General features: G+C 44.7%; 2 protein-coding genes across 2 annotated transcripts in view; one reads left to right on the top strand and one right to left on the bottom strand.

Moving 5' to 3' along the window:
* Positions 1-25,979, bottom strand: part of ABCD3 (ATP binding cassette subfamily D member 3) — a 104,140-nt gene that overhangs the window by 11,703 nt on the left and 66,458 nt on the right. The gene's annotated exons all lie outside the window — the stretch shown is intronic.
* Positions 1,354-25,960, top strand: NDUFB7 (NADH:ubiquinone oxidoreductase subunit B7). Its single transcript, XM_085885927.1, has 3 exons — positions 1,354-1,542; positions 25,331-25,499; positions 25,633-25,960. Exons 1-3 carry the CDS (start codon positions 1,458-1,460, stop codon positions 25,718-25,720), a joined length of 342 nt encoding a protein of 113 aa, XP_085742053.1. The 5' UTR covers positions 1,354-1,457; the 3' UTR covers positions 25,721-25,960.

Below are 25,979 nucleotides of genomic sequence, written 5' to 3'. Positions count from 1 at the left end.
GTGATCATCTTCTCTTCGGGATAGGACATTGCGGGCACCCACTTGAAGGGACCGCCTCAGGTTAACCTGAGCTGACCGCCATTCCCTGATAAGCCTGGTGTTGGCTGAACAGTCAGGGTGGCTGGCATACAGATCTTTGGGTCTTGATACGAGTTTAAACCCCTGTCGTTGTGTTGAATTAATGCCCGGTGGGTTGATTCAGCCGACCACCTTTCTAAGGTTGACAAAATGAGTAACAGCATGCTGGAAACAGGGGGCATTGCATCAGTGGCGCAGTGTTGCCCCCAGAAAATTATCCATTAGTCGAAGCAGCCACAGACTGTATAGAATTTTTTTGTTTTTTGTAAATGCAGATACTTTGTCATTAAAACTTTTTAGGTCCTCGTGGAGGATCTCGAAGTCTTACTCACGTTGTTGTTCTTGTGGACTTTTTTTGTTTCACAGCCTCCAGTTTTCATCGAAACTTCCTGAAACTTGGCGTATATATGTAAAAATACCCTGCGCAGACAGTAGCCATCTCCGATTTTGAAAATTCCTCCCAGGAAAAAAATTATGACGTCATAATATCTCTGCTAATGGAAATCGCCTTAAAAACATTATCTCCGAAACTTGGCAAGCTTTTTGAATTCTGTTTGCGGGTGCCCCCATCCTGTTGGACTCCTGGAAGAGGAAACACACAAACAGGGAGAATTCATGTTTGGAATTAACATCCAGCTTTAACAATGCTTGTCCACGAGTGGTTCCAGTCAGCCTTGAAACGTTTATTGACTCGTGGTGGTTGACCCCAAGCTGTGAGAAGATGAGATCGATGTCCGTGTTGATTATTTGACCAAATCGATCGCTCACAAAGATGGAGCTGGCGTTTGGTTGGTCAATACCAGGTATGATTGGTGTGGACAACCAACACTATCAATTAATTATTAGCACACATGGAACGGAGTTCCGGGGAGCTTATGGGATGGTCGGTAGGTCAGTAAGTAAGTCAGTCAGTCAGTCAGTCAGTCAACAAATACTTCTCAATTCTTCTCAGAAACGACACACACACAATTTCGATGAAACGTCACCACAACCTTCATCACCCGTGGATTAAAATACAATGAGGAAATTTTACCTGAGAAAGACGTAATTTAGCGTCTGCTTTTTGTTTACCGACGACATTAAACTTTGTGAATGTCCGTCTTCTTTTCACAACAACACTGCGAGAGGACATGATATTTAGGCGGTGTATTAGCTATATATTTTTTTTTTCCCCATCGTCACGGCAGAAGTACATTTTTGGCTGAAGTTGTGTTCCAGGAATAAAATAAATTTCGAAGTATGAGCATCAAAGAGAATTCAAGTGGTCATTGGTTTACATTGTTCCACAACTCTCGTTCGATTGCGTTTCCGGTTTCCTCGTCGGACGTCAATCTGTGACCGTTGTCCTTGCGCTCCGGAGTGAGTGAGTGTTCGAGGTGATGGGGAACGACGCTTCCCGCGCTGATCCGCTCAACGAGACGACGTTCTCGCCCACCTTCGGCTTACCGGACAGACAGGAGAGAGGTTAGTAACATCATTACTTACACGATAACACCTCGTCATCTTGTTTCATCATTTCACTTGTGCTATTTCTGCTCGTTTGAGTACAAGGGGAAACATGTCCACATCACCAGAAACTCAATCAACATGCGAGGCCCAAACGGTATCCTGGGCGGTGAACCTCCTCCTGTTCATGATACACACCAACTACTCTCCAGGTGTGATGGTGTTCACCTTGCACTCCGCCGCTGGGGACACCAACCTGGGTTCTTACACCAACCTGGGTTCTTACACCAACCTGGGTTCTTACACCACCCTGGGTTCTTACACCAACCTGGGTTCTTACACCAACCTGGGTTCTTACACCAACCTGGGTTCTTATACCAACCTGGGTTCTTATACCAACCTGGGTTCTTACACCACCCTGGGTTCTTACACCAACCTGGGTTCTTACACCAACCTGGGTTCTTACACCACCCTGGGTTCTTACACCACCCTGGGTTCTTACACCACCCTGGGTTCTTACACCACCCTGGGTTCTTACACCACCCTGGGTTCTTATACCAACCTGGGTTCTTACACCAACCTGGGTTCTTACACCAACCTGGGTTCTTACACCAACCTGGGTTCTTACACCAACCTGGGTTCTTACACCACCCTGGGTTCTTACACCAACCTGGGTTCTTACACCAACCTGGGTTCTTACACCAACCTGGGTTCTTACACCAACCTGGGTTCTTACACCACCCTGGGTTCTTATACCAACCTGGGTTCTTACACCACCCTGGGTTCTTACACCAACCTGGGCTCTTACACCACCCTGGGTTCTTACACCAACCTGGGTTCTTACACCAACCTGGGTTCTTACACCAACCTGGGTTCTTACACCAACCTGGGTTCTTACACCACCCTGGGTTCTTACACCAACCTGGGTTCTTACACCAACCTGGGTTCTTACACCAACCTGGGTTCTTACACCAACCTGGGTTCTTACACCAACCTGGGTTCTTACACCAACCTGGGTTCTTACACCAACCTGGGTTCTTACACCAACCTCGGGTCTTACACCACCCTCGGGTCTTACACCACCCTCGGGTCTTACACCACCCTCGGGTCTTACACCACCCTCGGGTCTTACACCACCCTGAGCTCTCACACCACCCTCGGGTCTCACACCACCCTCGGGTCTCACACCACCCTCGGGTCTCACACCACCCTCGGGTCTCACACCACCCTCGGGTCTCACACCACCCTCGGGTCTCACACCACCCTCGGGTCTCACACCACCCTCGGGTCTCACACCACCCTCGGGTCTCACACCACCCTCGGGTCTCACACCACCCTCGGGTCTCACACCACCCTCGGGTCTCACACCACAAACACACACTCTATGACACAACTGACAACACCTGCAGCTCCTGCCAGGCCGCCCCACACACAACAAAACACATGATGGAAGACTGCGCGGCTCTGGCTCAATGTAGACAAGATTAGATAATCGATGTGAGGGATCTCTGGCTCAATGTAGACAAGATTACATCATCGATGTGAGGGATCTCTGGCTCAATGTAGACAAGATTACATCATCGATGTGAGGGATCTCTGGCTCCATTTAGACAAAATTACATCATCGATGTGAGGGATCTCTGGCTCCATTTAGACAAGATTACATCACCGATGTGAGAGATCTCTGGCTCAATGTAGACAAGATTACATCATCGATGTGAGGGATCTCTGGCTCCATGTAGACAAGATTACATCATCGATGTGAGGGATCTCTGGCTCAATGTAGACAAGATTACATCATCGATGTGAGGGATCTCTGGCTCAATGTAGACAAGATTACATCATCGATGTGAGGGATCTCTGGCTCCATGTAGACAAGATTACATCATCGATGTGAGGGATCTCTGGCTCAATGTAGACAAGATTACATCATCGATGTGAGGGATCTCTGGCTCAATGTAGACAAGATTACATCATCGATGTGAGGGATCTCTGGCTCAATGTAGACAAGATTACATCATCGATGTGAGGGATCTCTGGCTCAATGTAGACAAGATTACATCATCGATGTGAGGGATCTCTGGCTCCATGTAGACAAGATTACATCATCGATGTGAGGGATCTCTGGCTCCATTTAGACAAGATTACATCACCGATGTGAGGGATCTCTGGCTCAATGTAGACAAGATTACATCACCGATGTGAGGGATCTCTGGCTCCATTTAGACAAAATTACATCATCGATGTGAGGGATCTCTGGCTCAATGTAGACAAGATTACATCACCGATGTGAGGGATCTCTGGCTCAATGTAGACAAGATTACATCATCGATGTGAGGGATCTCTGGCTCAATGTAGACAAGATTACATCATCGATGTGAGGGATCTCTGGCTCCATGTAGACAAGATTACATCATCGATGTGAGGGATCTCTGGCTCAATGTAGACAAGATTACATCACCGATGTGAGGGATCTCTGGCTCAATGTAGACAAGATTACATCATCGATGTGAGGGATCTCTGGCTCCATTTAGACAAGATTACATCATCGATGTGAGGGATCTCTGGCTCCATGTAGACAAGATTACATCATCGATGTGAGGGATCTCTGGCTCAATGTAGACAAGATTAGATAATCGATGTGAGGGATCTCTGGCTCAATGTAGACAAGATTACATCATCGATGTGAGGGATCTCTGGCTCAATGTAGACAAGATTACATCATCGATGTGAGGGATCTCTGGCTCCATTTAGACAAAATTACATCATCGATGTGAGGGATCTCTGGCTCCATTTAGACAAGATTACATCACCGATGTGAGAGATCTCTGGCTCAATGTAGACAAGATTACATCATCGATGTGAGGGATCTCTGGCTCCATGTAGACAAGATTACATCATCGATGTGAGGGATCTCTGGCTCAATGTAGACAAGATTACATCATCGATGTGAGGGATCTCTGGCTCAATGTAGACAAGATTACATCATCGATGTGAGGGATCTCTGGCTCCATGTAGACAAGATTACATCATCGATGTGAGGGATCTCTGGCTCAATGTAGACAAGATTACATCATCGATGTGAGGGATCTCTGGCTCAATGTAGACAAGATTACATCATCGATGTGAGGGATCTCTGGCTCAATGTAGACAAGATTACATCATCGATGTGAGGGATCTCTGGCTCAATGTAGACAAGATTACATCATCGATGTGAGGGATCTCTGGCTCCATGTAGACAAGATTACATCATCGATGTGAGGGATCTCTGGCTCCATTTAGACAAGATTACATCACCGATGTGAGGGATCTCTGGCTCCATGTAGACAAGATTACATCATCGATGTGAGGGATCTCTGGCTCAATGTAGACAAGATTAGATAATCGATGTGAGGGATCTCTGGCTCAATGTAGACAAGATTACATCATCGATGTGAGGGATCTCTGGCTCAATGTAGACAAGATTACATCATCGATGTGAGGGATCTCTGGCTCAATGTAGACAAGATTACATCATCGATGTGAGGGATCTCTGGCTCCATGTAGACAAGATTACATCATCGATGTGAGGGATCTCTGGCTCAATGTAGACAAGATTACATCATCGATGTGAGGGATCTCTGGCTCAATGTAGACAAGATTACATCATCGATGTGAGGGATCTCTGGCTCAATGTAGACAAGATTACATCATCGATGTGAGGGATCTCTGGCTCAATGTAGACAAGATTACATCATCGATGTGAGGGATCTCTGGCTCAATGTAGACAAGATTACATCATCGATGTGAGGGATCTCTGGCTCCATTTAGACAAGATTACATCATCGATGTGAGGGATCTCTGGCTCCATGTAGACAAGATTACATCATCGATGTGAGGGATCTCTGGCTCAATGTAGACAAGATTAGATAATCGATGTGAGGGATCTCTGGCTCAATGTAGACAAGATTACATCATCGATGTGAGGGATCTCTGGCTCAATGTAGACAAGATTACATCATCGATGTGAGGGATCTCTGGCTCCATTTAGACAAAATTACATCATCGATGTGAGGGATCTCTGGCTCCATTTAGACAAGATTACATCACCGATGTGAGAGATCTCTGGCTCAATGTAGACAAGATTACATCATCGATGTGAGGGATCTCTGGCTCCATGTAGACAAGATTACATCATCGATGTGAGGGATCTCTGGCTCAATGTAGACAAGATTACATCATCGATGTGAGGGATCTCTGGCTCAATGTAGACAAGATTACATCATCGATGTGAGGGATCTCTGGCTCCATGTAGACAAGATTACATCATCGATGTGAGGGATCTCTGGCTCAATGTAGACAAGATTACATCATCGATGTGAGGGATCTCTGGCTCAATGTAGACAAGATTACATCATCGATGTGAGGGATCTCTGGCTCAATGTAGACAAGATTACATCATCGATGTGAGGGATCTCTGGCTCAATGTAGACAAGATTACATCATCGATGTGAGGGATCTCTGGCTCCATGTAGACAAGATTACATCATCGATGTGAGGGATCTCTGGCTCCATTTAGACAAGATTACATCACCGATGTGAGGGATCTCTGGCTCAATGTAGACAAGATTACATCACCGATGTGAGGGATCTCTGGCTCCATTTAGACAAAATTACATCATCGATGTGAGGGATCTCTGGCTCAATGTAGACAAGATTACATCACCGATGTGAGGGATCTCTGGCTCAATGTAGACAAGATTACATCATCGATGTGAGGGATCTCTGGCTCAATGTAGACAAGATTACATCATCGATGTGAGGGATCTCTGGCTCCATGTAGACAAGATTACATCATCGATGTGAGGGATCTCTGGCTCAATGTAGACAAGATTACATCACCGATGTGAGGGATCTCTGGCTCAATGTAGACAAGATTACATCATCGATGTGAGGGATCTCTGGCTCCATTTAGACAAGATTACATCATCGATGTGAGGGATCTCTGGCTCCATGTAGACAAGATTACATCATCGATGTGAGGGATCTCTGGCTCAATTTAAACAAGATTACATCACCGATGTGAGGGATCTCTGGCTCAATGTAGACAAGATTACATCATCGATGTGAGGGATCTCTGGCTCAATGTAGACAAGATTACATCATCGATGTGAGGGATCTCTGGCTCCATGTAGACAAGATTACATCATCGATGTGAGGGATCTCTGGCTCAATGTAGACAAGATTACATCACCGATGTGAGGGATCTCTGGCTCAATGTAGACAAGATTACATCATCGATGTGAGGGATCTCTGGCTCCATTTAGACAAGATTACATCATCGATGTGAGGGATCTCTGGCTCCATGTAGACAAGATTACATCATCGATGTGAGGGATCTCTGGCTCCATTTAGACAAGATTACATCATCGATGTGAGGGATCTCTGGCTCCATTTAGACAAGATTACATCATCGATGTGAGGGATCTCTGGCTCCATGTAGACAAGATTACATCATCGATGTGAGGGATCTCTGGCTCCATTTAGACAAAATTACATCATCGATGTGAGGGATCTCTGGCTCAATTTAAACAAGATTACATCATCGATGTGAGGGATCTCTGGCTCCATGTAGACAAGATTACATCATCGATGTGAGGGATCTCTGGCTCCATTTAGACAAGATTACATCATCGATGTGAGGGATCTCTGGCTCCATGTAGACAAGATTACATCATCGATGTGAGGGATCTCTGGCTCCATTTAGACAAGATTACATCATCGATGTGAGGGATCTCTGGCTCCATGTAGACAAGATTACATCATCGATGTGAGGGATCTCTGGCTCGCTCCTGGGACATCGATCGGCCATCTCCGGGCTGCTGGCTTGTTCATGCAGAACCGACCAGGACGACAAGGACCAACCACACAAGTGGGTCGTCCTGTGGGAGCGGAAAATCTGTGGAAACTTAAATCCCCACATCGGTACTCGTCCCTCATCACGTGTCTTTGTGAATTATTCACGTTTCCATCTTCCCTCGCACCAGGAGTCCTGGAAAAACATCCTCCAGGAATCAATCAATGACTGTCCTTGTAATCTCCATCCACACACAATCCTCCATCAATTCCTTCATTAATGCCATGCCTTTCTCTCCACACAAAACTGATTCACCTCCTCCATTTTCCTCTTTCACCCCGATTCACCTCCCTTTTTCTCTCACCCAGATTCACCTCCCTTGTTCTCTCTCACCCAGATTCACCTCCCTTTTTCTCTCACCCAGATTCACCTCCCTTGTTCTCTCTCACCCAGATTCACCTCCTCCCTTTTTCCTCTCTCTCTCTCTCTCATTCATCTCCTCTCTTTTTCTCTCTCTCTCTCGCGCAGATTCGCCTCCTCCCTTTTTCTCTTTCACCAAGATTCACCTCCTCCCTTTTTCTCACATCCCGATTCACCTCCTCCCTTTTTCTCTCATCCCGATTCACCTCCTCCCTTTTTCTCTCATCCCGATTCACCTCCTCCATTTTCCTCTTTCACCCCGATTCACCTCCCTTTTTCTCTATCACCCAGATTCACCTCCCTTGTTCTCTCTCACCCAGATTCACCTCCTCCCTTTTTCTCTCTCACCCAGATTCACCTCCTCCCTTTTTCTCTCTCATTCAGATTCAGCTCTTCCCTTTTTCTCTCTCATCCAGATTCACCTCCTCCATTTTTCTCTCTCATCCAGATTCACCTCCTCCCTTTTCTCTCTCATCCAGATTCACCTCCTCCCTTTTTCTCTCTCACCCAGATTCACCTCCTCCCTTTTTCTCTTTCACCCTGTTTCACCCCCTCCCTTTTTTCTCTCATTCAGATTCACCTCCTCCCTTTTTCTCTTTCACCCTGATTCACCTCCTCCCTTTTTCTCTTTCACCCTGATTCACCTCCTCCCTGTTTGTCTCTCACACAGATTCATCTTCTCCCTTTTTCTCTTTCACCGTGCTTCCCCCCCTCCCTTTTTTCTCTCATCCAGATTCACCTCCTCCCTTTCTCTCTCATCCAGATTCACCTCCTCCCTTTTCCTCTCTCACCCCAATTCACCTCCTTTTTCTCTTTCGCCCAGCTTCCCCTCCTCCCTATTCCTCTCTCGCCCCAATTCACCTCCTCCCTTTTTCTCTTTCACCCCGATTCACCTCCTCTCTTTTTCTCTCTCATCCAGATTCACCTCCCTTTTTCTCTCTCATCCAGATTCACCTCCTCCCTTTACCTCTTTCACCCAGATTCACCTCCTCCCTTTTTCACTTTCACCCCGATTCACCTCCTCCCTTTTCTCCTTCACCCCGATTCACCTCCTCCCTTTTTTTCTTTCACCCTGATTCACCTCCACCCTTTTTCTCTGTCATCCAGATTCACCTCCTCCCTTTTTTTCTGTCATCCAGATTCACCTCCTCCCTTTTCCTCTTTCACCCAGATTCACCTCCTTCCTTTTTCTCTTTCACCCAGATTCACCTCTTCCCTTTTTCTCTTTCACCCAGATTCACCTCCTCCCTTTTTCTCTTTCACCCAGATTCACCTCCTCCATTTTCTCTCTCTCTCTCACCCAGATTCACCTCCTCCCTTTTTCTCTTTCACCCAGATTCACCTCCTCCCTTTTTCACTTTCACCCAGATTCACCTCCTCCATTTTCTCTCACCCAGATTCACCTCCTCCCTTTTTCACTTTCACCCAGATTCACCTCCTCCCTTTTTCACTTTCACCCAGATTCACCTCCTCCCTTTTTCACTTTCACCCAGATTCACCTCCTCCCTTTTTCACTTTCACCCTGATTCACCTCCTCCCTTTTTCTCTTTCACCCAGATTCACCTCCTCCCTTTTTCTCTTTCACCCAGATTCACCTCCTCCCTTTTTCTCTTTCACCCAGATTCACCTCCTCTCTTTTTCTCTTTCACCCCGATTCACCTCCTCTCTTTTTCTCTTTCACCCCAATTCACCTCCTCCCTTTTTCTCTTTCACCCCGATTCACCTCCTCCCTTTTTCTCTTTCACCCCGATTCACCTCCTCCCTTTTTCTCTTTCACCCAGATTCACCTCCTCCATTTTTCTCTCACCCAGATTCACCTCCTCCCTTTTTCTCTTTCACCCAGATTCACCTCCTCCCTTTTTCTCTTTCACCCAGATTCACCTCCTCCCTTTCTCATTTTCACCCCAATTCACCTCCTCCCTTTTTCTCTTTCATCCCGATTCACCTCCTCCCTTTTTCTCTTTCACCTCCTCCCTTTTTCTCTCATCCAGATTCACCTCCTCCCTTTTTCTCTCTCATCCAGATTCACCTCCTCCCTTTTTCACTTTCACCCAGATTCACCTCCTCTCTTTTTCTCTCTCATCCAGATTCACCTCCTCCCTTTTTCTCTTTCACCCAGATTCACCTGCTCCCTTTTTCTCTTTCACCCAGATTCAACCCCTCTCCCTTACACCACCCCAACAACAAGTGCCTTATATCCGTCCCTCTACTTCAGAAACCTGCACTGACTCCCACCCTTGGTAGAATCCCTGAAGAAAATCACTTCACACCCCAAATCCTTGTTCCATCCTTTGGGTCATTCCATGCCAACTCACCTCAGGGTCCCCAGGTCACCTCCTCAGATTTTGCTGGAAAAAATATTAAATGTAGATCTATATGGCTCTACCCACCATGCAAAAGATTAGCTTTCATTTCCTCAAAGTTTAAAAAATATCTATCTCAAGAGACCTTTGAAATTTGGCCCTAAAAATGCCAAATGTGAAAAACGCATTTTTTTTCCAACTTCAGTGGCTTATAATTTTATAATGGACTCCTCTAGAAAGCTAATATTGCAAATATTTACTAATTGGCATCCAAATTTTTCAATTATGGCATCAGATAGCTTCTGGGATGCATATTTCTCACTCTATAGGAAGCTAATTATGGCTTTTTGGCCAAAACGAGCTAAAATAAGGTGAAACTATCGGAGCCCTCCTGAAAATATGGAACAACTTAGAATTTTTCCTCATAACACGGTGATTATAGGGTTATTATCTATCCATAGATACATTTTTGCTGGGATAATACAGTTAGGTGATGAATTATAAAAGTTTTCACATAAGCCCTTGCCTCTGAGGGCTCTAAAATGGACCAATTTTGTCCCCTGGTTTGACCATGTGGCTAGGGGTTTAGGATCTTCATTTTTTTATTTTTTTTTTCTAAAGATTGCCTCATATAAGATGTGTCTACTGACCGAATAATTTTATCTAACGCCCATGGCTTCATCGTAAAATAAATTTTTATTGACATGCACGTTTTTTTATAATTATTATCTTTTTTCATATTCAGAAGTTTATAAACCTTAAGGCCCGGTCACACCTTGACGTTTTAGCCAACGTATGCTGATTTTTGAATTTTTTTTTTCTAAAACGCTGGCACACGTTGAATACGTTATGGGTAAGTTTTGATAACATTGAGAGCACGCTGAAAAACACTGCCATACGTCGTTGTACGTTGGCTTTAAACGTTGTACTTTTTGGTTGTCCTCAAATTTTTTCATGCTTGAAATTTTATGACGTATGCCGGCGTATGACTCACACGTTCCGCTACGCTGGCCACAAGTTGTATGCACGATCTGCGATCGTTGACAGACGTCAACACATGCTACTTGTAAGTTAATCATAAGTTGAGACACGCCGAGGTAATGTTTAGCGTACCCGAAACTTATTTCTAACCTATGATTAACGTGTTGTTGGCACGTTACGCGATCGTTGCCACATATCGACAGACGTTACTTTTAAGTTACTCATAGGCTGAAAGACGTCGGTATAATGGATCGTCCTTGCGTCAGCGTCCACGGCCACGGCCAGGACACTTATTTGCAGCATTCTTCAAACTTTTCTTCGGCATGACGAGGATGTTCACACTTCGATGTCTAGCTTGGCTATGATTCCAATTGTCCATCGGCAGCGTCTATCTAAAATAGTCGAGTTTGAGCATTTTAACACGTTCAGAAGAAACGCTTCAAATTTCAAAACCCCAGCGTCAAAAAACAAAGGCGAGTGACAGCAATTTAAATCGTTCATTGTAAACAATGAAAATAGTTGAGTGGTACCGTTTAAAAGTCGTTGAGTGTAAAAAAAAAATCCAATTGTTGAGCGCAAGCGTCTACTTTCAATAGTGGAGATGCAGCCATTTAAATCGTTGAGTATATCATTTAAATCGTTAAATCGTTAAACGCAGGGACGATCCATCATAACCCACACCCTCCCCCTCACACTCACCTACTACTGCCAACATGAACAAACTACTACTAATACTAATACTAATACTGATACTGATACTGTTACTGTTACTGTTACTGCTGACATGGACATCGACTCAAAAAGGACTCGAAAACACTGTTGGGTTCCCCTTTTATGAGCAGCATTTTTATATACCAATTCCCAAAACCGCTGGGAACACGTCTTTATATGGCAGTTGTAAGCTAGAAACGCGTTCATTTAAATTTTTTTGTCGACCGGAAGACGTCATTGGAATACGTCTACATACGTCGATGTGTGTTGGGACTACGTAAAGAATTGGTTCAAAGCACGTAAAACATAAGTTAGAAATAAGTTTCGCGTAAAAACGACATTACCGCGACGTGTTTCGACTTATGAGTAGCTTATAAGTAGCCTTTGTGGACGTGTGTAAGCGTTCACATATCTTGTGTAAAACTTATCCCCATTGCATGTGGAACGTGTGTCATATGCCGAGTACGTCGTTAAATTTTGAACATGTTTAAAATTTCTTGACGTACTCTACTTACTACGATGTATGATAGCGTACTTTAGCGTTGTACTCACGTATACCAAACTTACTCATACCGTATTTGACGTGCCCCAACGTTTTAGACACATTTTTCTTAGGTCGGCATACGTTGGCAAGATCGCCAAGGTGTGACCGCGATGTTGACACTTCCATTTCTACGGCAGTTATGATTCGAATCGTTGTGCGTCAGCCTTTTAATAGGCTACGTCACGACATCGTCGGCGATGCGTGCAACGCGCTATGCCTAAGTTAGACTATCGTTGGGCATCGGTTGTGTAGGCCGACAACAGGTTCAGCATTCGTTGGTATAAGTTATCTATAACACAACGAAACGTTCTGTGTCCGTTACCAATGCGTTATACATAAGACCAAGTCGCTATGAATACGTCCGAATCTTTAAAAAAAAACATCAAAAGTTCAACGTAAGCCAGCGTTTTACATACATTTTAATACGTTGTCATCGCTGGCTAAAACGTCAAGGTGTGACCGGGCCTTTAAATGGAACTATCCAGGAAAGAGTTACTGCAGAATTTTATAAACTGGTATACAAAATTTCAGATTGTGGCATCAGAATGTCTACAGAAAGCACATACTCCTAGTTTTAGGAAGCCAAATATGGCAATTTGGCCCACTTGGTACAAAACAAGGTGAACTTGCAGGGGTGCGCATGAGGCTAAATTATGCTTCTTATTAGACATTAGTGATAAGGATGTTATTTATTCATAAATACAGGCTGATGATTACTTTTGTAAAGGCCCAGTAACACCTTGACGTTTTAGCCAGCTTATGCCGATTTTTGAAAAATTTGTCAAACGCTGGCACACGTCGAATATGTTGTGGGTAAGTTTTGGAAACACTGAGAGCACGCTGAAAAACACCGCCATACATCGTAGTACGCTGGCTTTCATCGTTTTACTTTCCGGTTGTCCTCAAATTTTAGCATTCTTGAAATTTGTTAGACTTATGCCAGCGTATGACTCACAAGTTCTGCAACGCTGGCCATAAGTTGTAGGCACGTTATGCGATCGTCGACACACGTTACTTGTAAGTTAATCATAAGTTGAAACACGTCGAGGTAATGTTTAGCGTACCCGAAACTTATTTCTAACCTACGAGTAACGTGTTGAAGGCACGTTACGCGATCGTCGACACACGTTACTTGTAAGGTACTCATAAGTCGAAACGCGTCAAGGTAATGGTAAGCATCAGTGTTCCAGACGCCCTGGTTTTTTTATTTTTTCTTCGGTATGACGGTCATGTTGACACTTCGATTTCTAGTGCGGTTCTGATTTAAATCGTTGAGCGGCAGCCTATTAATTATATTATATTATAACCGCACTAGAAATCGAAGTGTCAACATCACCGTCATACCGAAGAAAAAAAAAAAACCAGGGAGTCTGGAACACTGACGCTAACCATTACATTGACGCGTTTCGACTTATGAGTAACTTACAAGTGACTTTTGTCGACGTGTGCCAACGATCGCATATTGTGCGCACAACTTATTCCCATCGCATGCGGAACGTGTAAGGCATACGGCAAGTACGTCATAAAATGTTTAACACGTTTAAAAGTACAATACGTACTCCACTTACTACGACGTATGATAGCGTACTTTAGCGTTCTATTCACGTATACCAAACTTACCCATACCGTATTCGACGTGCGCCAGCGTTTTAGACGCATTTTTCAGAGGTCGGCATATGCTGGCAAGATCGCCAAGGTGTGACTGCGATGTTGACACTTCCATTTCTCCGGCGGTTATGATTTGAATCATTGTGCGGCAGCCTTTTAATAGGCTACGCCACGTGATCGTCGGCGATACGTGCAGCGCGCTATGCATAAGTTAGACTATCATTGGGCATAGGTTGTGAACGCCGACAACAGGCTTAGCATTCGTTGGTATAAGTTATCTATAAGACAACGAGACGTTCTGTGTCCATTACTAATATGTTATGCATCCGACCAACTCGTTATGAATACGTCCGAATCTTTTTTAAAAAAAACATCAAAAGTTCAGCGTAAGCCAGCGTTTCAGATACATTTTGATACGTTGCCATTGCTGGCGAAAACGTCAAGGTGTGACTGGGCCTTAAGTTATTTGCAAATTATAAATTAGAACAAATTTGATTAGTTGAGTAGCAGCTTTTTTATACACAGATATACAGAGACAATGAATATTAGTAATTTTTATACCTTAGAAAACTCTTTAATGACCTTTCATCAATTATGACATTCATTATCATGATTATCTAGCACTCAGAGGCACAGAATTTTACATCTTAGAAAACAGGTCTTGAACATGCTTAAAGTCATGCTGTGACAGTTGGTACTGATGTCCACCAGATTTTATGTCAGGGGCCTCAACCACACAAAGAATGTCGAGTAATGGCACCCAGCATTGATCTTTCTTTTTTCTGGAGGCCATGAGAATGTGTTACCCCTTCCTTGCTTCATGAAGTTCACAAACACATAATTTTCATCATCATTTCTTGTGACAATGTTCCCAATGTACCATTTTCTGTCATAAACACAAGCAATATATTTCCCAGCCTGGTATACATCCAGTTCAGTTAGGCTTGGGGCTAATAACTAGGACAGATGAGCTTGTGTGGTTTCCGGTCCTGTGCATACTGTTGATGACCCAGCATCAGAAGAAACCCTTCTCATCTCCAAACGTGTTGAGGAGATTGGCAGGAAACCATGGTGTGACCGTGTACCAGCAATGGTTGTTGCTGCTCTGAAGCGCTTCTCAAGGTCATACTCCATTGCATTTTGTTGGATTTCTTGTGATGTCACAAAGAAGAATTTGTCACAAAGAATCACAAAAAAAACCTCAGTTAATGCCCCTGCATATTCACCATTTTTGGTCAAGTGGCATTTTCAACTTCCTACAGGTAGAAACATGCATTTATCAGGCATTCTGATAACAGATCCTTAAATTTCATATGCCAGTTTATAAATATCTGCAGTATCACTTTGCTCGAGTGTTCAGTTTCACATTTATAAGCTCATGAGTATGAAAAAAGTGAATAATTATAAAAAAACGTGCATGTAAATAAAAATTTATTTTAATGTGAAGCTATGGGCGTTAGATAAAATTATTCGGTCAGTAGACACATCTTATATGAGGCAATCTTTAGGAAAAAAAAAATGAAGATCCTAAACCCCTAGCCACATGGTCAAACCAAGGGACAAAATTGGTCCATTTTCGAGCCCTCGGAGGCAAGGGCTTATGGTAAAACTTTTATAATTCATCACCTAACTATTATCCCAACAAAAATGTATCTATGGATAGATAATGACCCTATAATCACTGTGTTATGAGGAAAAAAATTTAAGTTCCATATTTTACGGAGGGTTCCTATAGTTTCACCTTATTTTAGCTCGTTTTGGCCCAAAAGCCATTTTTAGCTTCTTATAGAGTGAGAAATATGCATCCCAGAGGCTATCTGATGCCATAATTGAAAAATTTGGATGCCAATTAGTAAATATTGACAATATTAACTTTCTAGAGGAGTCCATTATAAAATTATAAGCCCCTGAAGTTGAAAAAAATGCGTTTTTCACATTTGGCATTTTTAGGGCCAAATTTCAAAGGTCTCTAGAGATAGATATTTTTTAAACTATGAAGAATTGAAAGCTAATCTTTTGCATGGTGGGTAGAGCCATGTAGATCTACATTTAAGAATTTTTCCAGCAAAATCTGAGGAGGTGACCTGGGGAGGATTTTTGAAATTTAGGTGAGTTGGCACGGAATGACCCCTTTTCAAAAAATATCTCTATTAAAAGGAAGAATAATAGAGATAGGGGGATATGTTCAATGTGTGGGAGTAAAAAGAGTCCATTTAAAACTACAAGCGAACCTAAAAAAATAGTGTGTTCAAGAGGAGGTGGTATAGAAAAGTTTTTATGAGGAACTAGACTGGTATACCTGGAGAATTTCATCTACCTCATTATTACCCTCGCTGAAGGATAGGATATTGCTTTTGTGTCCGTTTGTTTGTTACTTGCAAAAATCAAAGTTTTCAAGTGTATTAGTTGGTGGTGTGTTTTTCTGTTTGTGTGTGTGTTTTTAAAAATGTTTATCACCTACAGGTCACAATTTTAAACCAATCTTCATGAAAATTTCACCACATGGTGGAGTTTGTCATCAGCAAGAAGCCTATTGCTTTTGAGGTCGAAAGGTCAACATAGGCCAAAGGTCAACAAATCCATCAAATTTCTAAAATCCTCAATTTTAATCCGATTGATTAGAAATTTGAAGAGGATTTACATTTCAGGTCACTACATTCAACCAGTCAATTATTTTTGAGACAGATCGAGGGGAACTTCACATAAATGTTCCCCAAGCCTTGGGTATTACCAGGATATTCACGAATAATTGATGTCACACGGTTTGGCAGCCATATTGGATTGGGCGAAAATCTTTAAAAAAAATCTTTCTCTTGAATCGCTTCATCAATCGACGTGAAACTTTACAATCATGATCGAGTAGTGATGGGGAATATATGTTTTAAATTTCAATCTGAATAGACTCATGGTCTGACAGGCAGAATCATTTAATTATTTTTATGTAGTTTTTTTTATATTCATTTTATTTCTTTATTTTTTTGAAAAAGACTCACTTCGCTGTGCATAAGTGGGTTTGAGGGTAGAGCAGCAGCAGCTGAAATGCGAATACGAATTCAGGTTCCCCCTGATAACTTCGTCTTGGCTTTGTGCTTGTTCGGTTTCCTTCTGATGACTCCAATGCAGAACTGTTGTGTCTTCCATTTGATTTTTAATTAACCTCCGCCATCGAAGATCGGGGGTTACTGTTTTCACCCTTCTGTTTGTTAACCTCCGCCATCTTCGAAGATGGATGGAGGTTACTGTTTTCACCCCTTTCTGTTTGTTATCTTGCCAAAACGAAGTTTTTGCAAGATATGTTAGTCAGCTTGTATGTTTTTTTTTTTTGTTTGTTTGTCTGTAATCACATATAAATCACTCTGCAGAGCACAGTTATCATTGGAAATTTTTGTAACTTCGCATATCAGAGGCCTATAGAGGTCCCTTTCAGTGCACAAAATTTTGAATGTCAAGGTCAAAGGTCAAGGTCACTTTGTCGCAAATCAGGGGAGTCGACGAAACCCTTATTTTTTGAGTAATTTTGATCGGATCGTCTTCAAACTTCATGGGAATATAGTTCATGGTCTGGCGCTCAGCTGATTAGTTTTTGGTGGCGATTGGCCTTGACCTTCATGTTTAGCGCCTAAGGTCAAACATATTTGACCCTAAGGTCAAATTTTCAAGTTTTAGGAACCATATCGTGTAGTACCTCAAATTGAACACCTCGATGAGTGCTTTCTAGATATGTCAAGCTTGAGACATTATGACGTCATTTGGTGACGTTATGAGGCAAACGCATATTTTTCATGATTACTTTGTTGAACGATTCTCATCGGAATCTCTCGTAGGCAGATATTCCTCAAGGAGTCGCTCCTGGTGGATAGCAGCTCTGTTCACCTCAGTTTGACCTTAAAGAAGTCACACGTGGTCACCTTTTGGCAAGATACGGGTTTATTTATTTGTTTGTTTGTGAACAGTATTATGGAAAAACTCCTCGACGGATTTCGACGAAACTTGGGGGGGGGGGGTTAGGTATGGTCCAAGGATCATGCCATTAAATTTTGGACTTGGTCCCTCCCCCCAAAAAAAAATTGTTAGAGAAATTTTCTTTTTGCATTTATACATGTTTTAAGTGATTTCCAACCCTCCCCCCAAAAATTTCCACCCCCCCAAAAAAATAGAAATTTTGTTTTTTTGCATTTCTACATGTTTTAAGTGATTTCCAACCCCCACTCCCCCCAAAAAAAGTTATCAGACGAAAAAATTTTTTTTGCATTTCTACATGTTTTAAGTGATTTCCAACCCCGACGCCCCCCCAAAAAATTGTTCGAGAAAATTTTTTTTTTGCATTTCTACATGTTTTAAGTGATTTCCAACCCCCCCCCCAAAAAAAAAAAAATTAACCGCCCCCCCAAAAAGAAAAAATGTTTTTTGCATTTCTACATGTTTTGTGATTTCCAACCCCCCAAAAAAAAAAATTGTTAGAGAAAAAATAATTTTTGCAACTTTTTTTTTCAACAAAATTTAGATTTTTTTTTTTATTTGCATTTCTACATATCTTAAGTGATTTCCAATCCCCCCCCCAAAAAAAAAATTGTTTGAGAAAAGAACTATAACTCTGTCAGCACTGTTGACATCATATTTAATAAATAAGATATAAGGTTCACTTGAGTGACCCAGCAGTATTGGCGGCGGAGGTTTTGCACTCTCCCGAGTGCTCCCCCTATAGTTGAATATATTGTTGTGGTTACCAAATTCGCAAACCACCATTCAGGTCCCTTAGGTGAGGTATCTCGGTAAGTACATGTGTAGTTAGGCCCAAACCCGTTGTCTAGTGGGAATACATGTCATTTATGCGTGCTGCGACTCTTCAGGATAGCCGTTTTTCTTTTGCTATCTTTATTTTGGACCAACCGCCATGATTACCACCACAACCACAACATCAACCACCAACCACAACGCCGCTTCACCACAACCGCCACGACCTTCCCGTCACACCTCGCAACCGTCGCATCGCCACCGTTCTTGCCCCGCTGTGGGTACCGGTGTTGGACTCGTGCAGGGCGCGCGCCGAACAGCGTGTACAAAATCACGGATTTTGTGCTTCAAAAACGGATCAAAAACGACACACGCCCACTTTTTGCCGTCCAATCGGTGAGCGAGGGGCGACTGGCCCGCCCCAGGGCGATCGATATATGCAAATTTATGGATCAAAAAGCCTTCACGCCCACTTTTTCTCGGGCCAATGGGGAGCGAGGTGAAAGGTCGAAGGGAGGGGGTCAAAGATGAGAGGGCGAAGCTACGGGGCTGATAAAAGGACCGTGTTCTCTCAGTCCAGAGAGTCCAGAGGCGGAGAGTGGGAGAGTAGGAGAGTCGGAAACAGAGAGTCAAGACTTCGCGGGCGGTGGAGTTGGCAAGAAGGAGCTGGTCGTCGTGTGCGTTGGAGTCGGAACGGAGGGGACGGAGCTGTGGAAAGGCAGCGACACCAGACGAGGGGGTGCTCGCGTCGGGAGCTGCACCCCAGGGAGGCCGACAGCGCGACCTGGCCGAGGTGGAGACGCTCGTCGCGGGATAATAAAAATCCTCTATACCCCGAGCATCAGCAACCCCCTCCTGTTTCCCCCCGCGCTGAGATAGTGCGACCAAGGGGGCCCCTTTCCCACCCCCTACCAGACACTGTCCGCGAGGCCCGCGGAGTTGAGGCGCCATCGCCGCTCCGCGTCTCATCACCAGACGGGTAGGCGCGACCCGGTCTCGGCCTCAGGCCCGCCTCATCCTTGAGGGTATTCTTTTCCTTGGTTTTGGGTATGTGTTGTCGGCGCCGTCTGTGAAGTAGAATTGTATAAGTGTTGCCGTGTGCTCGGTAGTCGGTATTAGCTCTGCATTGTCGCATTTGCTTTTTGTGTAAATTACATTGTGTCTTTTCTGTGTGCATTTGGTGGAATTGTATATGTGTGCTCCCGTGTGCCGCGAATAAATGTGCTTTGTGTTGAACTGTTTCCCGCTTCGCTTCGTCTTTTCCTCTATTGAATCCCCATCTTGCTTCACGTAAAGGGTTGGTAGTGGGCTGAATACGCCCGATAATTAATCGAACCGTCGAGGTCGACGATAACACCGCTCGGTTATTCTGATAGTACGGAACGGGTTGCTTAAGTGGCCCGTGTCCGAAGTCGACCTGCGGCGAGGTGCGATCGCCCGGTCTACCCTCCGCGTGGGTACTTAGGTAGGTCGAATTTGGCGAGCAACCCTATCCCACGCGGGGGCTGATTGGCTCGATCGCGGTGAGACCGAAAGGTCCACCCGTGACTGGTTCCCGGCGTTAGTCCGAGAGGGTCACGACTGGATTGTCCGTCCGGTGGGCGACGTGCCGCGATTCGAGTTACGTGGCCGTCAGCACGCCGGCGGGCGCGAATCCACAACAATATTTTAATCCCATTATAGATTCAATTGAATAACAATTATAAACGTCATGGGTCAGAATCAGTTGTCCAATCAAAACGGGGTTGCATCAAAGTGGGACATCTTGGTACCCGGTCATCACTGCCAGCAGTTATATAGTGGCAGTTCTAGTTGTGTCATTAATTACGGAACACACCAGTAAACAAACACCACACAAAACACATCTTGGGGAGGGTCTGCGATCTCGGATTGCTCTTTTTCTTGTTCTTTATGTGGTCCTGGAACAAACTTGGATTTGAGATTAGATGAAGATGAAGATGGAAATGGCCTTAAATGGAAGATGGAATCCATCATCGCTTCAGATATGAAATCCTTCCTCTTCTCCAATGGCTTGATTTCCAATCATCAATTTGGTTTCAGACCAGGTCACTCTACCCTGGATTGCTGCTTCTGCTCTCCCATCAATGGATGGAGGTCCTCAATGCCAGACAGGAAATCCGAGCCGTATCCCTGGACATATCACGTGCTTTTGACACAGTCTGGCACCCTGCCCTACTCACCAAACTCTCTTCCCATGGTATTCAAGGCCATCTCCACTCATGGCTCGCAGACTTCCTCTCCTGTCGCAGTCAGCGTGTGGCCCTAAATGGAGTTCTTTCATCCCCTCTTCCTGTGCAGGCTGGAGTTCCTCAAGGTAGCGTTCTGGGCCCTGTTCTTTTCTGGTTTTCATCAATGATCTCTCGGACTCTCTGGAAAATCCTCTATTTCTCTTTGCCGACGACTCCACCCTCTGCCGTACCATCTGTCATCCCTCAGACCGGCAAGCAGCAGCTTCTTCGCTCACTGCAGATCTGGATAAAATCACAAACTGGTCCAACACGTGGAACATGTCTTTCAATCCAGACAAATCTCACACTCTCACTATGTCTCTTCGAAAGGACCGTTTACAAAACCCCCCATCCACTTTCTCAACAATCCTCTGGAAGAAGTCTTTTCTTTCAAGCTTCTAGGTCTCACTATCTGCCATGACCTTTCCTGGGAAAGTCACATTTCCAACCTCGCCTCAAAAGCCAGTCGCCGACTGGGAATCCTCCGTCATGCTAAGTCCTTCCTCGGCCCTCTTGAGCTCCTGACCACTTGCAAAGCTTTTGTCCGTAGCTTGATGGAGTACTGCTCTCCCCTCTGGGCTGGTGCTCCTGCCTCCCACCTTTCTCGGCTTCACGCTGTCGAAACCAGGGCATTTAAGATCATCGGCATCTCCCGCAATGAAGCTGAGTCTTTGGGCCTCTCACTCAATCACCGCAGGTTGGTCGGTGGTCTTTCTGTCTTCTACCGACTCCTCTCCAGCCTTGCCCCCCTGCTCTCTCTGCGATTTGTCCCCACCACATTTCCACAGGGCGCTCAAGGTCCACCAACAACCCCCTTCTGGTAAAACTACCAAAATCACGAATCACTGCTCATCTTCACTCTTTCATTCCTCTTTTTTCCCGCCTTTGGAATTAACTTCCTCACTCTATTCTTTCCCATTCTTCCCTCCAGGCTTTCAAAACAGCTGTTCACCACCACCTCTTATCTTCCCCCATCCAAATCCTCGATCTTTTCTACCCCCGATAATCCACCCAAGCCCACTTCCTTCATTTCTCCTGCTTTCCTTCCTGAAAGTCCCTGAAATGTCCATCTTCTCTTCGCCATGTTCCCCGTCCCATCCCCATCCCTCTCCCTTCCACAGTTCCCCACTGTTTTGTCCCTTCCACTCCCGCCCCTCTTGTCTCATGCCTCCTTGCTGTGAGTTGTGTGTTTGCTCTCATACGAGCCTCGACCAAGGTATACGAAAAAAAAAAAAAAAGCAAACCTAAAAACAGGGTTGATGAAGTTTGTATGAAACACGATATTGATTTCTGGGAGTAGCACAATGTTGGGTGAAAAACACGAAACCGATGGATGTGTTTATTTAAGTTATCTTTCATACGAAATGCAACATGAAGAGAAAATGTGGATGCAGTGATTGTAAAAAATAAACCTGTAGTATGCGTTCACACCCATCCTTGACAATGTTGTGGAATGTCAGCCGAAGCCCCCACCTTTCCCCCACCCTCACTTGGTCACCTTTATTCGCTTTTAAATTTGTTTTCTCCGCATCTGCCTGAGCGATTGACACAAACCTTTTAACATAGGATTGCCTAACCATGTAGAATTGCTTTTAAACAGCGTTGCATGATGATTGGATGGAAAATGTGGCTGACATTCCAAAAAGTCTTTTCTGCAGGCATGAGTTACAGGATGGTTCACATATCAGGAATAAACAACCTCGCTTCGCTTCGCTCGGCTGAATAAATAGAACTTATAAGTGCTAAATTAGAACTTGGCCATGGAAATCCAAAAAAAACTTTTCAGCTCTGATGATGTCATTGTGTCAAGACTGAGGAGCAAACAAAAATCAGAAGGGGAAAGTGTGGATGAAACAGAACCTTCCTTTTTCACCCATCCCACCTTCGTTTTCTCGTCCTCTTTGAATGATCATCCAGGCATTGATAACAAGATTCAGGGAACATCCTGGTCTTCTAAAAAATATATTTTATCACTCATTTTTCAGTTGGCACAATAAAACGAGGGATACGCTGTCCACGAATGCAGATCACATTACAGGTTCTCCTTCATGGTTTCCAATCATGTATACGAACATTTCCGGACCGCATTAATGTCGTATTCGCATACTTTTCTCAATTTGGTCTTCATTCCATGGTGCAATCGACACAACATATTAATCTTCTTTTTCTTCTATAAAGGGTAAAATTATTCCCACGTTCTTGTGAAGCTTGGCCCAAGTCTTTCACGAACCGGCTGGCCAGTTCTGATGTTCGATTAAGATCAGGGCAGGGATTTGGAATTTGTTCATGGAGCCGGCGATAGCTCGCTTTCTCTTCATGAAGGACACCAGTGGATGTTTAACGTCCAGCCGATGGCGGCAGACGGGATCCTCAATTTAACGTCCATCCGAGCAACGACACACACACACTGATGAATCACCTTACCTGTGAAACACTGGGATAACAGTTTATCGCCGAGCCAAGATTTAAGCCCAGGCGAGACAGCTGGGAGGTGAGTGTGCATACTTCTAGGCCAACCTGCCAGCCCCTAACCCAACATATTAATACTGTTACGAATTTGGGAATTCGATTGCACACAACATTCAGGTTCCTTTAGTCAGCTATGTCGATAAGTGCTTGTTCCCTAGATAGATCACATTCCATTGTTTAAATGTTCAGAAATCGATTAGATGCACTGGGGATCGATTTAATAGTTAGGGAACGAACAATGGAGACATCCCTCCCCCTCTTCTGCGAAGAGGAAGAACCACCCTGCCGGCCCGTGACTCATGATGTCAACAACTCCTTCCCACCCGTGGCTGAGCGGGGGATGGAGCACGAGGGCATGAGTCATGAGTCACGCCGGGAGTGGGGGAAGGGCGGGAGTAGGATAAGAGGAGATCTTTTCTCTTTGTTTGTGCTGAGTTGGAGAAGGGAGTTGAGGGGAGTCGTTCAGCTGACCGTCGGGTCCTGCTTGGCTTGCGTTAGGGTTGAGGCCTTCGGAAGCTTTTTGCTTCGGCTGGCTCAGTGAGCTTCGGCTGAGGCCTGACTCGGGAGGAGGCTTTTTGGAAGCTCTTTGCTTTGACGGTTCAGTGAGCTTCAGCTTCTGCTTGGCTCGGGAGAGCTTTTTGCTTCAAGCTGCCCTGTTTGGAGGGAAGTTAAGCCGGTCACTCGGCTCGAGCTGCGAGTGGTGGGTTCTTCTTCTTGGTTCTTGGAGCTCTTTGTTCTCCATTTTGGTTCCTGGCTTGGTGCGACTCATCGACCTCTTCGTGGAGGTGGTTCCTCGGGGAAGCGACGCATTGACGGGAAGGATCGGCGTCTCGTCTCACCAGCACGTGTTGAGAAGCGCGGGAGGATTCGCGGGAGCTCGGGAAGGGTCACGGCGATTGGATCCAGCTCGCTCTCGCTAGAGCCCGGGTCCGAACAACTTGAAGACCACACGAGGTGGAGAGGTTCGAGATAGGTTCTGGGTTTCAGCTCACCTGTCCTCCGAGCTGGAGCTCGTTATTAAAGGCCTCTGCCACCATTTCTTGGGTGTGTGTGTGTGCGCGTACGTGTGTCTGTGGGCCCGTCTAATAAGTAGGAACTGCTGTTAAGTGCAAATGACTGTACATAATAAGTAGACGGTTGTAGTTCTTTTATCGTGCTTTTGTTGCTTGTATAATTGCATACGTGTTTTGCCATTTTTAATTGCATACGTGCTTTATTATAATAATAAATGTCCTTGTGTGAATGTAAAACTGTTCGTTGCGTCCATTCCCTCATTGAACTGTCCCATCTTGCACTCGGAATATAGTTGGTTTTTAAATAGCCGGTAAAGTGATTGGGTCCAACAGGACTGCGCGATAATGCCCCGCTCGGTTATCCCAAAAGGAAGCGAGCTGCTTAAGCGGCTCGTTTCCAAGCGGTCCCGTTGAGGTACAATCTCTCGGTAACCTACCTGCGCGAATAATTAGGTAAATCGAAGATTTGGCGATCGGACCCTGTAGCGCGGGTAGAGTTCGGACAAGGTTGTGGTGTGGTTAAAAACACTACCGTGGCTGGTTTCTGGCGTTGGTCCAGAAAGTCACAACTGGATTTTCCGTTCGGTGGGCGAAGCGACCGCTTTTGGTTAGACGCGGTCGTTTGCACGCCGGCGGGCGGGAATCCTACAACAATACTTTTCACTCATCCAAGATCCTGAATTTTGGGAGAAATGTTTGTCAGGAATGGGATACAAACCCATTCCCCAAGCAGATTACGACCTTAAAGCAGCGCCTTTGACTGCTTGTCCATCCTGACTGTTTACCTCTTGAACCACAGGATTTGTGGCAAATGCATCCTATTGGTCAATTCCATGTGGAGGTGGAGTCGCCGGTTTTTGGCACTTGTTTTTTTAGCACCGTAACGGTGAAATGCATTTGTATTTGTTGTTTATTGGTATACATCTCTGGTGTGACAGTCTCTCTCGTAACGGCCGAGCAAATGCAGCAGGCTGTCCTCCCATTGACCTGCCGTGACTATTGCGCACACGAGTACATCCGCCTACTGCGCTGCCGTCGTGAAAACTTCCCCAACTACTGGGCCTGCAACGAAGAAAAACATGCTTGGCAGAAGTGTGGATTTGATGAGTATGTGTTGCACCATGATCAATACGAACTGTGCTGTCCCTCATCACACCCTTCCATCCTTACCATTTACGCCGTCGTTTCCATTCTTACCCTTTCATATATGCTCACCTCTCCATTGTCACCCACCCCACAGTGAGGTGATGCGGATGAAAGAATTTGAGCGCGAGAAACGACTGAAAATGAGAAAACAACGAATCGAGATGGCTCGATCTGCAGCATAGGTGTCCACCTCATCCCGCCACTGGTACCTGATAGTTTTCAGCAACAACACCCTGCTGCCTTGCTTTAACTTTTTACTTTCTTGAGAAAAGTTAAATTGGTTTGTCTTCACCAATCAACCACTTCTGCCCCAGTTTATGCATCATGGATGTCAGAGTTGTACAGAACTTGTAAAGATGTGTGGGTGATACGCCACCGCCACCTTTCCAATGTCCAGAAATTAAATGTTGATGGTGACAGTTTATTTTTGTGTGCTTTGAT

The sequence above is a fragment of the Eptatretus burgeri genome, chromosome 6 (genome assembly GCF_056783735.1).
Source record: "Eptatretus burgeri isolate ZD-2024b chromosome 6, Ebu_testis_v1, whole genome shotgun sequence".
Taxonomy (NCBI): Eukaryota; Metazoa; Chordata; class Myxini; order Myxiniformes; family Myxinidae; genus Eptatretus; species Eptatretus burgeri.
This window is presented reverse-complemented; position numbering and strand designations above follow the sequence as displayed.